This window comes from Delphinapterus leucas, chromosome 4 (assembly GCF_059928025.1).
Source record: "Delphinapterus leucas isolate spDelLeu-1000000601 "Yukka" chromosome 4, BTC_Dleu_Yukka2, whole genome shotgun sequence".
Lineage (NCBI taxonomy): Eukaryota > Metazoa > Chordata > Mammalia > Artiodactyla > Monodontidae > Delphinapterus > Delphinapterus leucas.
In genome coordinates this window covers 48,998,737-49,019,233 of record NC_143132.1, presented here as the reverse complement: position 1 = coordinate 49,019,233, position 20,497 = coordinate 48,998,737, and the positions used below count along the sequence as shown (strand labels likewise).

Genomic DNA, 20,497 nt, shown 5'->3' with positions numbered 1-20,497 from the left:
CTATTGTGAATAATAACACTGTTATGAACATCAGTGTACAAGTATCTGTGTTTCTGCTTTCAATTATTTTGGGTGTATATCTGAAAGTGGAATTGCTGGATCATTTAATTCTATTATTAATTTTTTGAGTAACCCCCACACTGTTCTCTGTAGTAACTGTACCATTTTACATTGACACAGTAGTGCACAAGGGTCCTGGTTTTTTCACATCATTGGTAACACTTGTTATTTTTTGTGTTTGCATAATGGCCATCCTAACGGGTGTGAAGTGATATCTCATTGTGCTTTTGATATGGTTTTTCCTAGTAATTACTGATATTGAACATCTTTTTCATGAGTTTATTGGCCATTCATGTATCTTCTTTGGAGAACTGTCTGTTCAGCTCCTTTGCCCATTGATGAATCAGGTTGTTTTTTATTTATTTATTTTTTAACATCATTATTGGAGTATAATTGCTTTACAGTGTTGTGTTAGTTTCTGCTGTATAACAAAGTGAATCAGCTATATGCATACATATATCCCCATATCCCCTCCCTCTTGCATCTCCTTCCCACCCTCCCTATCCCACCCCTCTAGGTGGTTGCAGAACAACAAGCTGATCTCCCTGTGCTATGCAGCTGCTTCTCACTAGCTATCTGTTTTACATTTGGTAGTGTATATATGTCAATGTTACTCTCTCACTTCGTCCCAGGTGACCCTTCCCGCTCCCCTTGTTCTCAAGTCCATTCTCTATGTCTGTGTCTTTATTCATGTCCTGCCCCTAGGTTCGTCAGAACTTTTATTTTTTTTTTTAGATTCCATATATACGTGTTAGCACCGGTATTCGCTTTTCTCTTTCTGACTTACTTCACTCTGTATGACAGACTCTAGGTCCATCCGCCTCACTACAAATAACTCAATTTCGTTTCTTTTTATGGCTGAGTAATATTCCATTGTATATATGTGCCACATCTTCTTTATCCATTCATCTGTCAATGGACACTTAGGTTGCTTCCATGTCGTGGCTATTGTAAATAGAGCTTCAGTGAGCATTGTGGTACATGATGACTCTTTTTGAATTATGGTTTTCTCAGGGTATATGCCCAGTAGTGGGATTGCTGGGTCATATGGTAGTCCTACTTTTAGTTTTTTAAGGAACCTCCATACTGTTCTCCATAGTGCTGTATCAATTTACATTCCCATCTACAGTGCAAGAGGGTTCCCTTTTCTCCACACCCTCTCCAGCATTTATTGTTTCTAGATTTTTTGATGGTGGCCATTCTGACCGGTGTGAGGTGATACCTCATTGTAGTTTTGATTTTCGTTTCTCTAATAACTAGTGATGTTGAGCATCTTTTCATGTGTGTCTTGGCAATTTGTATATCTTTGGAGTAATGTCTATTTAGGTCTTCTGCCCATTTTTGGATTGGGTTGTTTGTTTTTTTGATATTGAGCTGCAGGAGCTGCTTGTATATTTTAGAGGTTAATCCTTTGTCAGTTGCTTCGTTTGCAAATATTTTCTCCCATTCTGAGGGTTGTCTTTTCGTCTTGTTTATGGTTTCCTTTGCTGTGCAAAAGCTTTTAAGTTTCATTAGGTCCCATTTGTATATTTTTGTTTTTATTTCCATTTCTCTGGGAGGTGGGTCAAAAAGGATCTTGCTGTGATTTATGTCATAGAGTGTTCTGCCTATGTTTTCCTCTAAGAGTTTGATAGTGTCTGGCCTTACATTTAGGTCTTTAATCCATTTTGAGTTTATTTTTGTGTATGGTGTTAGGGAGCTTTCTAATTTCATTCGTTTACATGTAGCCATCCAGTTTTCCCAGCACCACTTATTTAAGAGGCTGTCTTTTCTCCATTGTATATTTGTGCCTCCTTTATCAAAGATAAGGTGACCATATGTGCATGGGTTTATCTCTGGGCTTTCTATCCTGTCCCACTGATGTATATTTCTGTTTCTGTGCCAGTACCATCCTGTCTTGATTACTGTAGCTTTGTAGTATAGTCTGAAGTCAGGGAGCCTGATTCCTCCAGCTCCATTTTTCTTTCTCAAGATTGCTTTGTCTTTTCGGGGTCTTTTGTGTTTCCATACAAATTGTGCAGTTTTCTGTTCTAGTTCTGTGAAAAATGCCATTGGTAATTTGATAGGGATTGCATTGAATCTGTAGATTGCTTTGGGTAGTATAGTCATTTTCACAATGTTGATTCTTTCACTCCAAGAGCATGGTATATATCTCTTCATCCGTTTGTATCGTCTCTAATTTCTTTCATCAGTGTCATAGTTTTCAGCATATAGGTCTTTTCTCTCCTTAGGTAGGTTTATTCCTAGATATTTTACCCTTTGTTGCAATGGTAAATGGGAGTGTTCCTTTAATTTCTCTTTCAGATTCTTCGTCATTAGTGTATAGGAATATAAGAGATTACTGTGTATTAATTTTGTATCCTGCTACTCTACCAAATTCATTGATTGGCTCTAGTAGTTTTCGGTAACATCTTTAGGATTCTCTATGTATAGTATCATGTCATCTGCAAACAGTGACAGTTTTACTTCTTCTTTTCCAATTTGGATTCCTTTTATTTCTTTTTCTTCTCTGATTGCTGTGGCTATAACTACCAAAACTGTGTTGAATAGTAGTGGTGAGAGTGGGCAACCTTGTCTTGTTCCTGATCTTAGAGGAAGTGTTTTCAGTTTTTCACCATTGAGAATGATGTTGGCTGTGGGTTTGTCAGATATGGCCTTTATTATGTTGAGGTAGGTTCCCTCTGTGTCTGCTCTCTGGAGAGTTTTTATCATAAATTGGTGTTGAATTTTGTGGAAAGCTTTTTCTGCATGTATTGAGATAATCATATGGTTTTTCTCCTTCAATTTGTTAATATGGTGTATCACATGGACTGATTTGCGTATATTTAAGAATCCTTGCATAAACTCCACTGGATCATGGTATATGATCCTTTTAATGTGCTTTTGGATTCTGTTTGCTAGGATATTGTTGAGGATTTTTGCATCTATGTTCATCAGTGATATTGGCCTGTAGTTTTCTTTTTTTGTGACGCCTTTGTCTGGCTTTGGTATCAGGGTGATGCTGTCCTCGTAGAATGAGTTCGGGAGTGTTCCTCCTTCTGCTATGTTTTGGAAGAGTTTTAGAAGGATAGGTGTTAACTCTTCTCTAAATGTTTGATAGAATTCACCTGTGAAGACATCTGGTCCTGGGCTTTTGTTTGTTGGAAGATTTTTAATCTCACTTTCAAATTCAGTGCTTGTGATTGGTCTGTTTATATTTTCTATTTCTTCCTGGTTCAGTCTCGGAAGGTAGTGCTTTTCTAAGAATTTGTGCATTTCTTCTAGGTTGTCTATTTTATTGGCATATAGTTGCTTGTAGTAATCTCTCTTGATCCTTTGTATTTCTGCAGTGTGAGTTGTTACTTCCCTTTTTCATTTCTAATTCTTTTGAGTCTTCTCCCTTTTTTTCTTGATGAGTCTGGCTAATGGTTTATCAATTTTGTTTATCTTTTGAAAGAACTAGCTTTTAGTTTTATTGATGTTTGCTATCGTTTCCTTCATTTCTTTTTCATTTATTTCTGATCTGATCTTTATGATTTCTTTCCTTCTGCTAACTTTGGGGGTTTTTTGTTCTTCTTTCTCTAATTGCTTTAGGTGTAAGGTTAGATTGTTTATTTGAGATGTTTCTTGTTTCTTGAGGTAAGATTGTATTGCTATAAACTTCCCTCTTAAAACTGCTTTTGCTGCGTCACATAGGTTTTGGGTGGTCATGTTTTCATTGTTATTTATTTCTAGGTATTTTTTGATTTCCTCTTTGATTTCTTCAATGATCTCTTGGTTATTTAGTAGCATATTGTCTAGCCTCCATGTGTTTGTATTTTTTACAGCTTCTGTGCTGTAATCGATACCTAGTCTCATAGTGTTGTGGTCTGAAAAGATACTTGATATGATTTCAATCTTCTTAAATTTACCAAGGCTTGATTTGTGACTCACGATATGGTCTATCCTGGAGAATATTCCATGAGCACTTGAGAAGAAAGTGTATTCTGTTGTTTTGCGATGGAATGTCCTGTAAGTATCAATTAAGTCCATCTTGTTTCATGTATCATTTAAACCTTGTGTTTCCTTATTTATTTTCATTTTGGGTGATCTGTCCATTGGTGAAAGTTGTTTTAAAGTCCCCTGCTATTATTGTGTTACTGTCAGTTTCCCCTTGTATGGCTGTTAGCATTTGCCTTATGTATTGAGGGGCTCCTATGTTGGGTGCATATATATTTACAATTGTTATATCTTCTTCCTAGTTCGATCGCTTGATCAGTATGTAGTGTCCTTCTTTGTCTCTTCTAATAGTCTTTATTTTGCATTCTGTTTTGTCTGATATGAGAATTGCTGCTTCAGCTTTCTGTTGATTTCCATTTGCATGGAATATCTTTTTTCATCCCCTCACTTTCATTCTGTACGTGTCCCTAGGTCTGAAGTGGGTCTGTTGTGGGCAGCGTGTATACAGGTCTTGTTTTTGTATCTATTCAGTCAGCCTGGGTCTTTTGGTTGGAGCATTTAATCCATTTACATTTAAGGTAGTTATCGATATGTATTTTCCTATTACCATTTTCCTAATTGTTTTTGGTTTGTTTTTGTAGGATTTTTCATTCTTTTGTGTTTCCTGCCCAGAGAATTTGCTTTAGCATTTTTGTAAAGCTGGTTTGGTGGTGCCGAATTCTCTTAGATTTTGCTTGTCTGTAAAAGTTTTAATTTCTCTGTCGAATCTGAATGAGATCTTTGGTGGATAGAGTAGGCTTGGTTGCAGGGTTTTCTCGTTTATCAGTTAAATATGTCCTGCCCACTCCCTTCTGGTTTGCAGAGTTTCTGCTGAAAGATCAGCTGTTAACCTTATGGGCATTCCCTTATATGTTACTTGTTGCTTTTCCCTTGCTGCTTTTAATATTTTTTGTTTGTATTTATTTTTTAATTTTTTTTGTTTTGCGTAACACGGGCCTCTCACTGTTGTGGAATCTCCTGTTGCGGAGCACACGCTCCGGACACACAGGCTCAGTGGCCATGGCTCACAGGCCCAGCCGCTTCGCGGCATGTGAGATTTTCTGGACTGGGGCACGAACCCACGTCCCCTGCATCGGCAGGCAGACTCTCAACCATTGCACCATCAGGGAAGCCCTGTATTTAATTTTTGATAGTTTGATTAATATGTGTCTTGGTTTATTTCTGCTTGGATTTATCCTGCATGGGACTCTCTGTGCTTCCTGGAGTTGAATGAGTATTTCCTTTCCCATGTTAGGGAAGTTTTCAACTATAATCTTTTCAAATATTTCCTCATATCCTTTCTTCTTCTCTTCCTCTTCTGGGACCTGTATAATTCGAATGTTGATGCATTTAATGATGCCCCAGTGGTCTCCGAGACTGTCCTCAATTGTGTTTTCTTTTTTCTGCTCCCTGGCAGTTATTTCCACTATTTTATCTTCCAGCTCGCTTATCTGTTTTTTCTGCCTCAGTTATTCTGCCATTGCTTCCTTCTAGAGTATTTTTAATTTCAGTAATTATGTTGTTCCTCACTGTTTATTTGCTCTTTAGTTCTTCTAGATCCTTGTTAAGTGTCTCTTGTATTTTCTCCATCTGTTTCCGAGAATTTGGATGATCTTTTCTATCATTACTCTGAATTCTTTTTCAGGTAGGTTATGTATCTCGTCTTCATTTATTTGGTCTTTTACGTTTTTACCTTGCTTCTTCATCTGTAACATGTGTTTTTGTTGTTTCTTTTTTTTTTTTTTTCCTGGGTGGTGCTGTATTCCTGTCTTACTGGTTGTTTCGCCTGAGACTTACAGCACTGAAGTTTGCAGCCAGTTGGATAGAGCTGGGTCATGGTGCTGAGATGAGGACCTCTGGGAGGCTTCACTCCGATTAATAGTCACTGGGGTCTGAGGTTCTCTCTTAGTCCAGCAGTTTGGACTCGGAGCTCCCACCACAGTAGCTTGGGCCTGACATCCGGAATGGGAACCAAGATCCCGCAAGCTTTGTGGCACGGTAAAAAAAAAAAAAAAAAAAAGCAAGCAATAAAGAAAAAGAGGAGCAGTACAGTATCAAAGAGTAAAAAACAAAATAAAATTAGAAAGATAAAAAATATATTAGGAAAAATAAAAGTATAATTGAAACAACCACTTGCTGGGGGTTCCTTCTGTCCTTTTTGGTGTCCATGGTCCCCCACCAGTGCCTGGTAAGTGTCCTAGTTGTGCGGAGATGTGAATTCCCCATCATCCTAGTATGCCGTCTTCTGTTTTTTATTTTTGAGTTTTAGGAGTTCTCTCTATATTCTGAATATTAATATATTATCAGAAATATGATTTGCAAATATTTTCTCCCATTTTGTGGGTTGACTTTTATTCTACTGATACTGCTACTTGATGTACAGAAGTTTCAGTTTTGATAAAGTCCAATATATCTATGTTTCCATTTTTTGCCCATGCTTTGGTGTCATATACAAGAAATTTTTGCCAAATCCAGTGTCATGAACATTTTCCCCTATGCCTAGAGTTTTATAGTTTCAGCTTATGCATTTAGGCCTTTGATGCATTTTGAGTTAACTTTTGTGTAGGGTGTTAGGTGAGGGTCCATCTTCATTCTTTTTGCATGTGGATATTCTGTTTCTCCACATGCTTTGTTGAAAAGGCTGTCCTTTCCCCACTGAATGGTCTTGGCAGCCATGTGAAAATCATCTGCCATATATGCGAGGGTTTATTTCTGGGTGTTGTTCTATTACATTGATCTCTATATCTGTCTTTATGCCAGTTCCATGGTGTTTTGATTATTATAGCTTTGTAGTAATTTTTGAAATCAGGGAGTGTGAGACCTCCAAATTTGTTGAAGATTGTTTTTGGCTCTTCCGGTTTCCTTAAGGTCATCATGTATGCGTTTTAGGATAAGTTTTTATATTTCTGCAAGAAATGCTACTGCAGTTTTGATAAGATTGAATTCAGTGTGTAGATTGCTTTAGGTAGTATTGACATCTTAACAATATTAAGCCTTCCAATCCATGAACATGGGATGTGTTTCCATTTATTAATGTCTTCTTTAATTTCTTTCAGCCACGTTTTATAGTTTTCATTGTACACGTCTTTTGTCTCCTTGGTTAAGTGCTAAGTTTCTTTTTCTCTTCTTGAAGCTATTGTAAATAGGTTGTTCTCTTAGTTTCCTTTTTTTGGTTGTTGTTTATTAATTCTAACAGTTTTGTTTTTGTGTATGTGTGTGTGTAATCTTTAGAGTTTCCTACATGTAAGATCATATCATCTGCAAACACAGATTATTTCTTTCCAGTTTCGATGCTTTTATATTTCTTTTTCTTGTATAAGTGCTCTGGCTAGAACTTCTAGTACTGTGTTGACTAGAAGTGGTAAAAGTGGGCATCCTTGCATTATTCCTGATCCTAGAAGGAAAGCTGTCAATCTTTCATCGTTGAGTTTGATGTTTCCTGTGCATTTTTAATATATGGTTTTTACTATGTTGAGGTGAGTAGTTTCTATTCCTAGATTGTCGAATTTTATTTTTTAGTTATTAGCAAAAGTTATTGAATTTTGTGGAGTGCTTTTTCTGCATTAATTGACATGACCATGTGGTTTTACACTTTTATTCTGTTAATGGGGTGTGTTGATAGATTTTTGTATGTTGAATCATCCTTGCATCCTGGGAGTAAATCCATGTAGTTAAGGTATATAACCATATGAGCCATTTGAGGTATTTTATTGAGGATTTTTGCATCAATGTTCCTTGGGGATATTGGCCTATATTTTTATTGTAGTGTCTTTGAATTGATTTGCTATCAGGGCAATCAATGCTTGACCTCACAGAATGAGGATGTATTCCATCATCTTCAGTTTTTTGGAAGAGTTTGAAAAGATTATCTGTTAGTTGTTCTTTAAAAGTTTGGTAGAATTCACCGTTTGAGGCTGTCAGTTCCAGGGCTTTCCTTTATTGGGAGGTTTTGGTTACTGACTCAATGTCCTTACTAGTTATGGGTCTATTCAGATTTTCTATTTACTTGTGATTTAGTAGGTTTTGTGTCAGTAGGAATTTGTTAATTTCATCTACATTATCCAATTCATATAGTTGTTCATCATACTCTCTTCTAATCCTTTTTATTTCTGTCGGGCTGGTCGTAATGTTTTAATTTTCATTTCTGATTTTATTAATTTGAATCTTCTCTTCGTTTTCTTAGTCCATCTAGCTAAAGGTCTGTTGATTTTATTGATCTTTCTGAAGAACGAACTTTTGGTTTTGTTGATTTTTCTCTTTTTTTTCTCCCATTCTCTTTTTATCTCTGCTCTTATCTTTATTATTTTATTACTTCCACTACCTTTGAATTTAGTTTGTTCTTTTTCTAGTTCCTTAAGTTGTAAAGTTAGGCTGTTGATATGAGATATTTCTTTTTTGGTGTAAGCATCTATAGCTGTATATTTCTCCTTTAGCACTGCTTTTGCTTCATCCCATGTGTTTTGATATGTTGTCCTTTCATTTTCATTTATCCCTCAGCGTTTTCTATTTCCTTGTGATATCTTCTTACACCCATTGCTTGCTTCAGAGTGTGTTGTTTAATTTCCAAAGATGTGAGTATTCCAGTTTTCCTTCTGTTACTGATTTCTAACTTCATCCTGTGTGGTCAGAGAAGATGCCTTGTATGATATTTATCTTTCTAAATCTGTTGAGATGTAGTTTTTTGTCTTAAAATACAGCTATCATGGAGAATGTCCTTTGTACACTTGAGAAGAATACATATTCTCGTTGGGTAGAGTATTCTGTATATGACGGTTAGGTCTCATAGGTTTATTTTATTTGTTTAAGTCTTCTAATTCCTTACATATCTTCTGTCAGGTTGTTCTCTTCCTGTTGAGAGTGGGGTATTGAAGTCTTCAACTATTACTCTGAAAATGTCTGTTTCTCCCTTCTGTTCTATCAATTTTTTCCTTAATATATTTTGATAATATTAGATGTGTAAGTATTTACAATTGTTAAATCACCTGTTGTATTGAACCTTGTACTAATATATAATGTCCTTCTTTCTCTCCTGTGAACTTCTGATTTAAGGTCTATTTTGTCTGATATTAGTATAGCCACCCTTGCTCTCTTTTGGCTAGTATTTGCATAGAATATCTTTTTTCATATTTTCGCTTTCAGCCTATTTGTATCTTTGAATCTAAAGTGAGTCTCTTGTAGACAGCCTATAGTTGGATCTTTTTTTTTTTTGCCATGCCATGCAGCATGCGGGATCTTAGTTCCCCGACCAGGGATTCAACCTGCACCCCCTGCGGTGGAAGTGCAGAGTCTTAACCACTGGACTGCCAAGGAAGTCTTGGATCATATATTTTTAATCCATTCTGCCAGTCTTTATCTTTTGTTTGGGGTTGAATTAATTACAATTAAAGCAGTTATTGATAAGGAAGGACTTTCTGTGATTTTAATATTTGTTTTCTATACGCCTTATAGCTTTTTTGCCCTTTATTTCCTACATTACTGTCTTTCTCTATGTTTACTTGTTTTTTCGTAGTGAAGCTTTTTGATTTCATTCTCATTTCCTTTTGTCTGTATTCTATAGCTGATTTCTTTGTGGTTATCATGAGGATTACATTTAACATTCTAAAGTTATAACATGCTAATTTGAATTTATGCCAGCTTAATTTCAATAACATTCAGAACTGTGCTCCTCTATAGCTCTGTCCTCACATCCTTTCAATTACTGATGTCATAAAATGATATCTTTATGAATTGTTTGTTCAAAAGCATAGTCTAATAATTTAAAAAATGCATTAGTTTCTTAAGTCAGTGGTCCCCAACATTTTTGGCACCAGGGACCAGTTTCGTGGAAGACAGTTTTTCCATGGATGGGGGTCGGGGGGGTGGTTCAGGCAGTAATGTGAGTGATGGTTCAGGCGGTAATGTGAGCGATGGGGAGCGATGGGGAGTGATGGGTAGTGGCAGATGAAGCTTCACTTGCCTACTGGCTGCTCACCTCCTGCTGTGCAGCCTAGTTCATAACAAGCCGTGTGGACCAATAGCAGTCCATGACCCGGGGATTGGGGACCCCTGGCTTAAATCATGTAGAAAGTAAATGGGCAAGTTACAAACCAGAGCTACAATACCTGATTTTATAATTGTCTATGAATTTACTTTTACCAGTTATCTTTATTTCTTCATATGGCTTTGAATTACTGTCTAATGTCCTGTCATTTCAACACGAAGACTCTCTTTAGTTTTTCTTATAGGGCTGTTTTTTCTTATAGTGGTAATGAATGCCCTCAGCTTTTTTTTTTTTTTTTTTTGCGGTATGCGGGCCTCTCACTGTTGTGGCCTCTCCCGTTGCAGACCACAGGCTCCGGACGCGCAGGCTCAGCGGCCATGGCTCACGGGCCCAGCCGCTCCGTGGCATGTGGGATCTTCCCGGACCGGGGCACGAACCCGTGTCCCTTGCATCGGCAGGCGGACTCTCAACCACTGCACCACCAGGGAAGCCCCGGCCCTCAGCTTTTGATTGTCTTAGAATATCTTAATTTTGTCCTAATTTTTGAAGGACAGTTTGGCCAGGTATAGGATTTCCTGTTGACAGTTTTTTCCTTTAGTCCTTTGAATATACCAATTCAGTGCCTTCTGGCCAGCATGGTTATTGATGAGAAATCTGCTCATAATCTTATTGAGGATCTTTTGTGTGTGATGAGTCACATTTTGCTTGGTGCTTTCAAGATTCTCTCTTTGCCTTTGTCTTTGGACAATTTGATTATAACATTTCTTGGTGTAGATCTCATTCAGTTTACTCTACATGTAGTTCCTTGAGCTTTTTGGGTATTTATATTCATTTTTTTCATCAAATTTGGAATTCTTTGGTGATATTTATTCCAATAATATCTTTGCCCCTTTCTCTTCTCCTCTGAGACTCCAACAATGTGTATATTAGTCCATTTTTTGGTGTCCCATAGGTCCCTTAGGCTCTGTTTACTTTTCTTAAATATTTCTTCTTTCTGGGCCTTCCCTGGTGGCGCAGTGGTTAAGAATCTGCCTGCCAATGCAGGGGGCATGGGTTCGAGCCCTTGTCCGGGAACATCCCACATTCCGTGGAGTAACTAAGCCCATGGGCTACAACTATTGAGCCTGCGCTCTGGAGCCCATGCTCTGTAACAAAGAGAAGCCACTGCAAAAAGAAGCCTGGGCGCCGCGACGAAGAGTAGCCTCTGCTTGCTGCAACTAGAGAAAGCCTGTGCGCAGCAATGAAGATCCAACACAGCCAAAAAATAAATAAATTTATTAAAAAAGTTTTTTTTTCTTCTTTCTGTTCCTCAGATTTGGTCATTTCCATGATCATATTTTCAGGTTCAGTGACCATTTCTTCTTGTTTCTTCTCCCTGCTCAAATCTGCTTTTGAATCTCTCTAATAAATTTTCATTTCAGTTATTATACTTTTTTAGCTCGAGAATTTCCTTTTGGTTCATTTGTGTATTTTGTCTTTTATTGATATTTTCATTTTATCATAAGTCATTTTCTTGACTTTTGTCCAAGATATTTTTTTTTTCTTTTTTAAAAATTTCTCCACATCACGTAGCATGTGGGATTTTTGTTCCCCGACCGACCAGGGATCAAACCTGCATCCCCTGCTTTGGAAGCACGGAGTCTTAACTACTGTACCACCAGGGAAGTCCCTGAGGATCTTTAAGATAGTCGTTTTAATGTCTTTGTCTACTGAATCTGCCAACTGGATCTTTTCAGGGACAGGTTCTGTAGATTAATTTTTTTTTCTGTTGAATTGGCCATACTTTCCTGTTTCTTTGTATGTCTTATGAATTTTTGTTGTTGTTGAAAATTTGACATTTGGATCTTATAAGATGCCAAGTCTGAAAATCAGATTCTCTCCCTTCCCCAGCGTTTGCTAGATTTTTTCCCTTTGTTAGTTTTTTAAATTGTTGTAACATGTCCCTCTTCCAGGGATCAGCCTGATATGTAAACAAAAGGTCTTTTCAGGTTTTTTCTGAACCTGTGTCTTTCCCCGGTTATGTCTGTGACATTCTAAATTTCCTTGTACATGTGATTACGTTTTAATGTCCTAGTCCTTAAATGTTTGGTTCCCATAAGGAGAAAATGGGAAAAATGAAGGGAGGAAATAAAATAGGTGCTAGTTCTTTAAATCTCTTGGAAGTTGTTTTAGCTGGATGGGGAGATTGTTGCAACAATGGTAGTGGTTGTTGTGGCAATGGCTGCCTGTCTCTATATCTGCTTATCCACGATCAGAGATAGCAATCAGTGATCAGAATACAGTTTCCCAATATTTGGAGGATGAGGTCCTTACTGCTCATGTTGGTAATTGTAAGCCTGTGCAAACTGTTCTAGGAACTTGGGCATTGCTGCTTGCCTCCAAGCTGGGCATAGGTAACTGCTACCATCCAAATTGCCTAAATTGACCAAAATTAACTGCAATTTACTGTTGAACCTTTTGACTGGAAGTTGTAAGCCTTCCGTAGACTCCAGAATTCCAAAGTAGTTACATCATACAGATTCTGCCAGTGCAGTTGTTGTCTAGGTGAGAACATGGTAGGTGTTTCCTACTCTGCAATCTTCCTGAGGTCACTTGGTATGTACTTCATATTTTATTGTACAGGGATCTTTGATTTATTCTTGGTGTCTGACTTTTTAGTACTTTTATAAATGTAAAAATTTCTAAGTGAGGGTGGGGGAGGGAAGAATTGGGAGTTTGGGATTAGCAGATGCAAATTATTGTATATAGGATGGATAACAACAAGATCCTACTGAATAGCACAGGGAACTATATTCAATATCCTGTGATAAACCAGGATGGAAAAGAACATGAAAAAGAATATATATACATATAACTGAATCACTTTGGTGTACAAGAGAAATTAACAACATTGTAAATCAACTGTACTTCAATAAAATTTTAAAAATTTCTATGTTAAGTAGTTTTGAAAATGGAGTAATTACTGTATAATATATTCTACTGTAAAGGAATGCTGTAGGTTAATAATTTTATATAGTTTTTTATTTCAAAATTTTTACCCACTTAAATAATACCATAATTAGTTGTTTTGTTAATTATAGTTATCATGGGTGAGAAGATTGTCAGTAAAGATTGAATTCATTCTATGGCTATTCTGATTAGTACCAAATTGCTTTCCCAATTGCTTATCAATTTGCTTTTAAAAACTAGTTTATTGATATGTTACTGACAGAATATTATATTAGTTTTAGGTGTACAACATAATCTCATACATGTATATATTGCAAAATGAGTAACACAGTAAGTTTAGTTAACATCCATCACTGCACATAGTTACAGTTTTTTTTCTCTTTTTTTAAATATTTATTTATTTGGCTGTGCTGGCTCTTAGTTGTGGCATGCGGGATCTAGTTCCCTGACCAGGGCTTGAACCCAGCCCCCCTGCATTGGGAGCACAGAGTCTTAACCACTGGACCAACAGGGAAGTCCCAGTTTTCTTTCTCTTGATGAGAACTTTTAAGATCTACTATCTTATCAACTTTCAAATATATAGTACACTGTTGTCATCTATAGTCATCATGCTGTACCTTACATCCCCAGGACTTATTTCTCTTACAACTGGAAACTTGCACCTTTTTACCACCTTCAGTGATTTCATGCCCCTGGCTCTGGCAGCCACCAATCTGTTGTCTGTATCTAGGTGTGTGTTTGTCTGTTTTTAAATTTAGATTCCACATATAAGTGAGATTGTACAGTATTTGTCTTGTCCAAGGTTCATTCATGTTGTCACAAATGGCAGGATTTCTTTTTTTATGACTGAATAATATTCCATCGTGTGTGTGTGTGTGTGTGTGTGTGTGCGTGTGCGTGTGTGTGTGTCAGTGTCACATTTTCTTTATCCATTCATCTATTGACGGACACTTATGTTGTTTCCATGTCTTGGCTGTTGCAAATAATGCTGCAGTGAACATGGGGGTGTGTATATCTTTTTGAGAGAGTGCTTTTGTTTCCTAAGGATACATACTAAGAAGTGGAATTGCTGGATCGTATATTAGTTCTATTTTTAATTTTTTGAGGAACCTTCATACTGTTTTCCATAGTGGCTGCAGTAATTTACATTCCCACAGCACTCCACATCCTTGCCAACACTTCTTTCTTATCTTTTGATAATAGTCTTTCTCACATGTGTGAGATTATACCTCACTGTGGTTTTGATACACATTTCCCTGATGATTAGTGGATGTTGAGCTCCTTTTCATGTACCTGTTGGTCATTTGTAGTCTTCTTTGGAAAAACCTCTGTTCGGTTTTTCTGCCTATTTTTTAATGAAATTGTTCTGCTTTTTTGGTTGAGTTGTATGAATTCTTTATATATTTTGGATATTAACTCCCTTATCAGATACATGATTTACAAATATTTTCTCCTATTCCATGGGTTGCCTTTTTTTGTTTGTTTTTTTTTTCGGTACGCGGGCCTCTCACTGTTGTGGCCTCTCCCGTTGCGGAGGACGCGGAGGCTCAGCGGCCATGGCTCACGGGCCCAGCCGCTCCGCGGCATGTGGGATCTTCCCGGTCTGGGGCAGAAACCTGTGTCCCCTGCATCGGCAGGCGGACACTCAACCACTGTGCCACCAGGGAAGCCCCATGGGTTGCCTTTTAATTTTATTGAAGGTTTCCTTTGCTGTGCAGCTTTTTGGTCCCACTTTTTAATTTTCTTTTGTTGCCTTTGTTTTGGTGTTTAATCCAAAAAATCATTGCCAAGATCATTGTGAAGGTACTTACTCTCATGTTTTTTTCTAGGAGTTTTATGGTTTCAGGTCATACATTTAAGTGTTTAATCCATTTTGTGTTGATTTTTGTATATGGTATATTTATACAGTTTCATTCTTTTGCATGTGGCTGTCAAGTTTTCCCAACGTCAGTTATTGAAAAGACTCTCCTTTTCCCATTGTGTATTCTTAGCGCCTTTATCATACAGGAGTTGACTATATATGCATGGATTAATTTCTGGCTCTCTGTTCTGTTTCATTCATTTATGTGTCTGTTTTTATGCCAATACTATATTGTTTTGATTACTGTGGTTTTGTAATGTAGTTTGAAATCATGAAGTGTGATTCCTCTGGCTTTGTTTTTCTTTCTCAAGATTGCTTTGGCTATTTGGGGTCTTTAGTAGTTCCATACAAATTTTAAGACTGTTCTATTTCTGTGAAAAAGGCCATTAGAATGTTGATAGGGATTGCTTTGAATCTGTAGGTTGCTTTGGGTAGGATGAACATTTTAACAAAATTAATTTTTCCAATCCATGAGTATAGAATATCTTCCCATTTATTTGTGTCTGCAGTTTCTTTCATCAGTATCTTATAGTTTTCAGTGTACAGGTTTTTCTCCTTCTAGGTTATATTTATTCATAAGTATAATTTTATTCTTTTTGCTATAGTTATAAATGGTATTTTTTCTTAATTTCTTTTTCAGATAGTTCATTGTTAGTGTATAGAAATGCAACTGATTGTAGTGTGTTGACTTTGTATCCTGCAACTTTAGTGAATTCATTTATTCTCACAGTTTTTTGCTGGATTTTCTAGGGTTTTCTTTCTATAAGATCATATCATCTGCAAATAATGACAGTTTTACTTTTTCCTTTCTGATTTGGATGCCTTTTATTTATTTATTTTTTCTTGTCTAATTTGTCTAGCCAGGATTTCCAGTACTGCGTTGAATAAGAGTGGTGAGAGTGGGCACCCTTGTCTTGTTCTTCATCTTAGAGGTGAAGCTTTTAATTTTTCACTGTTTAATATGATGTTAGCTGTGGGTTTGTGGCATTGGCCTTTATTATGTTGTGGTATGTTCCTTTTATACCCAGGTTTTTGAGGGTTTTATCATGAAAGGATGTTGAATTTTGTCAAATGCTTTTTCTGCATCTTTTGAGGGATCAGATGATTTTTATCTTTCATTTTATTAATGTGGTTTATCATATTGATTGATTTTTGGATGTTGTACCATCTTGCATCTCTGCAATAAGTTGCACTTGCTCGTGGTGTTTGATCCTTTTAACGTGTGTTGTGGAATTTGGTTTCCAGTACTTTGATGAGAATTTTTGCATCTCTATGCATTAAGGGTATTTTGGTGTATAGTTTTCTTTTCCTGTAGTGTTCTTAACTGGCTTTGGTATTAGTGTAGTGATGGTCTTGCAAAATGAGTATAGAAGTGTTCCCTCCTCTTAAAATTTTTGGAAGAGTTTGAGAAGGATTGTCATTAATTCTTCTTTAATTGTTTGGTAGAATTACCAGTGAAACCATTTGGTCCTGGGCTACTCTGTGTTGGGAGATTTTTTTTTTTTTTTTTGGGAGATTTTTGATTACTAATTCAGTCTCCTTGTTATTGATCTGTTCACATTTTCTTTTTCTTCATGATTCAGTTTGGTAGGTTGTATGTTTCTAGATATTTGTCCATTTCTTCTAGGTTATATGACTTGATGTACAATTGTTTGTAATAGTCACTTATGATATTCATATTTTATTCATATGATATTCATATACTCATATTTCTGTGCTACCAGTTGTAATGATTTTATTTACAAGTCTTCTCTTTTTTCCTTTAGTCTAGCCAAAAGGTTTTTTGCCCCCAGAAAACCAGCTCTTAGGTTATCCATATTGTTGGCATATAATTACTTATTGTAGTCTCTTGATGATCTGTTTTGATTTGAGTCTTTTTTTTCTTGGTTTGTCTAGCTAAAGGTTTGTCAACTTTATTTTTTGAAAAAACTAGCTCTTAGTTTTGTTTATCTTTTCTGTTGTTTTTCTTATTTTTATTTTATTTACTTCTGCTCTGATCTTTGTTGTTTCTTTCCTTGTGCTTAGTTTGGGCTTCATTTGTTCTTTTTCTAGTTCCAAGAGGTGTAAATTGAGGTTGTTTATTGGAGGTCTTTCTTGTTTTTTAATGTAGGCATTTATTGCTATTAACTTCCCTCATAGAACATTCCATAGATTTTGACATTTTATGCTCACATTTTCATTTGTTTCAAGATATTTCTTGATCTTCCTTTTGATTTTTTTCTTTAGCCAGTTGGTTTTCAGTAGCATATTGTTTAACCTCCATATACTTGTGAATTTTTCAGCTTTCCTCCTGTTATTGATTTCTCATTTTATACTGTTTGGTCGGGAAAGATATTTTGTAGATTTTAGTCTTCTTAAATTTGCTAAGACTTGCATTGTGGCCTATCATGTGACTTATCATGGAGAATGTTCTGTGTTTATGTTTTATAAATGCATGTCTATTTGGTCAAGTTTATGGTTCAATCCAATGTTTCCTTTTTGATTTTTTTTTGTGTGTGTGGTCTGGATGATCTAATGATTACTGAAAGTGGGGTGAGGTATTGAAATCCCCTACTACTATTGTATTACGTTTTCATTAATAGTGATATTATGCTCATCATCCAAAACTTGTTTTTCACACAGTATTATATTTTATGTATTTAACTAGTAGGTTATATTTTAAATTATTTTCTCTGTAGGTAAAATTTGTAACTACACTCCAAACTTTATTTAAAAAAATTTTACTTTATTTTTATTTTTTTGCGGTACGCAGGCCTCTCACTGTTGTGGCCTCTCCCGCTGCGGAGCACAGGCTCCGGATGCGCAGGCTCAGCGGCCATGGCTCATGGGCCCAGCCTCTCTGCGGCATGTGGGATCTTCCCGGACAGGGGCACGAACCCATGTTCCCTGCGTCGGCAGGCGGACTCCCAACCACTGTGCCACCAGGGAAGCCCCAAACTTTATTTTGTACATAACTTTTGATATGTGAACCATGCTTGAAACATATTAACAATTACCTTTGACTTATTTTTTGATTACACATAAGTGTGATTATCATGTACTTGTGTTCGTGGAATTTTTACTTTTTAGACCTCTTCGATGTATTTAATACTTGTATTATTCTTTGTTCATTTTGCATGTGCACAATTCTGTGTTGTGCTTATCTTGTTTTTTTCCTTCCAAAGAAACATGGAGAACTTAAAGGTAGAACAGGAATGATAACTTATTTCTCAAGTCATATTTTAATATTCTTTTTACTGTTCAGATCACATCCTCTGCTATATAGGACGCCATTTGTAACCTGTTATTTTTATCGTGAATATATGTCAGCTGGCTTCTAAATTCATTTGTGTTCAGAAGAATTGAGTATAATATTATTTTGTTTTGCAGGAGTTCACAACCAAGTCAGACAGACAATAATTATGCAAAGCAGGCTGCACATACTAAAGAAAAGCGAAGAGATGATGATAGCATTTCACTTGTAATGTCTGATACTCAACCTAAAGGTTAGTGAACCTCAGAAAACTGTTGCCAATTGAATTTTTGTCTGTTGCATTTTTAATAATATTTTTTTAACTAACTTTATTTATACATGAAAGTAAAGAGATTTTTTAGTGACACAAAGAAAATTGCTAAATTTACCATTTGTATACATCTCCTGATTTGTTTACAAAATCCAGAAGTTAAATTTGAATATTATTATTTTCTTTCCTTTTTTTTTGTTGGGGCTGGGCATACAGGTATAAAGTTATAATGTTAGTTTGACTCTTTCTAAATGTCACTCCCATGGATATGTCTAGTAAGTGATATTACTGCTAACTTGATTATTATTATTAGCTTCCCATTATCTATCCTCCTACTATGAAATACATTCTTTATTCATTAGGATTTCTCTCGACTCTAGGAGGATGCCAATACAAGCCACTATTAGCCCAAATTTAAAGGTAAATACACCCCAGACTTCTGAAAATTCACTGTAGGCCTCCTTGCCTGTCGGGTTAATGAATTGACTTCTTTTCTCCTTTTTGTCTCTTCTTATAAAGATCGTAAAATAATTTATAAAAGCTTTCACCAAAACAAATTTATACATTAGTCAGATGTGAAACTAACATCTTCAAGGGTCTCTTGGATTATTAATAGCTTCAAACTAGTTGAGGTATTTTGTTTTCTGAATGATTTTATAAATTATTCACAAGAAACGGGGTCCTTCACTGACACTGTGTAAAAATTCTTTGTACTTCATTTGGAACACAGCTGTTTTCACATTTTAAATAGTCTTTTTCATAGAGGAGGAAAACCTAAAAGGAAACTAGACTGATATCTTTGATGTATACAAGAAACCAGCTGCAACTCTTATGAGGGCAATCTCTAAAGTATTGTGACTCTGTAGACATAATCTTTCAATTGGTCACTAGGTACTATCTGCATATAATGAAAGACATGTTTTTTTTTTTTTTTACAAATTGTCCTTTTCCCAGAAATAATTATCTTTAATTACAGTATAAAAGTGTAAGTGGGCTTATATTTGTACAAGTGGCCTCAATCAGATACTATCAAGACACTGTTAAACCTTCATTGCTTTCCTGGGTAGAGTAGGAATAGTTAAATAAAAAGCTTTCTAATTTGTGCCCTTCAGTATTCCTTCAAAGTCACAGTGGAATTTTAGACTTACAGCAGGGAAAAAAATGCACGATAAAAGAAACACTTTATAGTTTCTTAGTATCCCTGAAGGGTCTCCTCTTAAGTAAAGTGTTTTTAAGAAAATTAGTTATTGAAACTTTATTGAAACTCACCGTATTTTCATCCTATAGATAATTGTGTCTAATACCAATTGTTTGACGTGAGCCCATAAATTAATGAGAGTTCTGAATTAAATCCCAGGTATACCATTGTAAACTTCCAGTTTTTTTGAGATATAATTGACAGCACTGTATAAGTTTAAGGTGTACAGCGTAATGATTTTACTTATGTACATCATGAAATGATTATCACAATGAATTTAGTGAACATCCATCTTCTCATATAGATACAGAATTAAATAGAAAAAAAATTTTCCTTGTGATGAGAACTCTTAGGATTTACTCTCCTAACAACTTTCCTATATAACACACAGCAGTGTTAATTATATTTATCATGTTATACATTACATCCCTAGAACTTATTTATCTTATAACAGGAAGTTTGTACATGTCGACTGCCGTCTTGCAATTCTGCCTCCCCCTGCCTCTGATAACCACAAATATTATCTCTTTTTCTGAGTTTCTTTGTTTTTGAATTATAATTGACCTACAGCATTATGTTAGTTCCTGTTACATGACATGGTAATTCAATATTTCTATACATTTCAAAATGATCACCATGATAAGTCTAGTTATGATCTGTCACCATACAAAGATATTACAGTTATTGATATATTCCCCACACTAGATGTACTTTTCTTTTGTAGTACATTGTTTGCCTTGTAGCATTTGCTTTTTTGAATATAATACATTGGAAATATTTAACATCTTATTTTTATAAGAATTTGTTACCTCTTTAATTTTATATGCTAATAATATTTGCAAGTAAAATTGTATTTGTTATCAGGTAGAGTCTTGTTTTTACAATGTCTAGCTCTACCTAATAAATTTATCCCTGTTTCCAATGTGATAGTCTTGGCTGATGTGCAATTAGTAAACTGTTAGAAGGAAAACTCCTGTATAATAGAGTTT

General features: G+C 35.8%; 1 protein-coding gene across 30 annotated transcripts in view; it reads left to right on the top strand.

The window, feature by feature from the left end:
- The window catches only part of SENP7 (SUMO specific peptidase 7), a 172,213-nt gene that overhangs the window by 99,183 nt on the left and 52,533 nt on the right, over positions 1-20,497 (top strand). For all 30 annotated transcript variants that reach the window (XM_089910473.1, XM_089910472.1, XM_089910468.1 and 27 more), the window contains one exon: positions 18,177-18,292. In XM_089910473.1, coding sequence (XP_089766599.1) covers positions 18,177-18,292 — 116 coding nt within the window. The remainder of the gene's footprint in view (positions 1-18,176; positions 18,293-20,497) is intronic.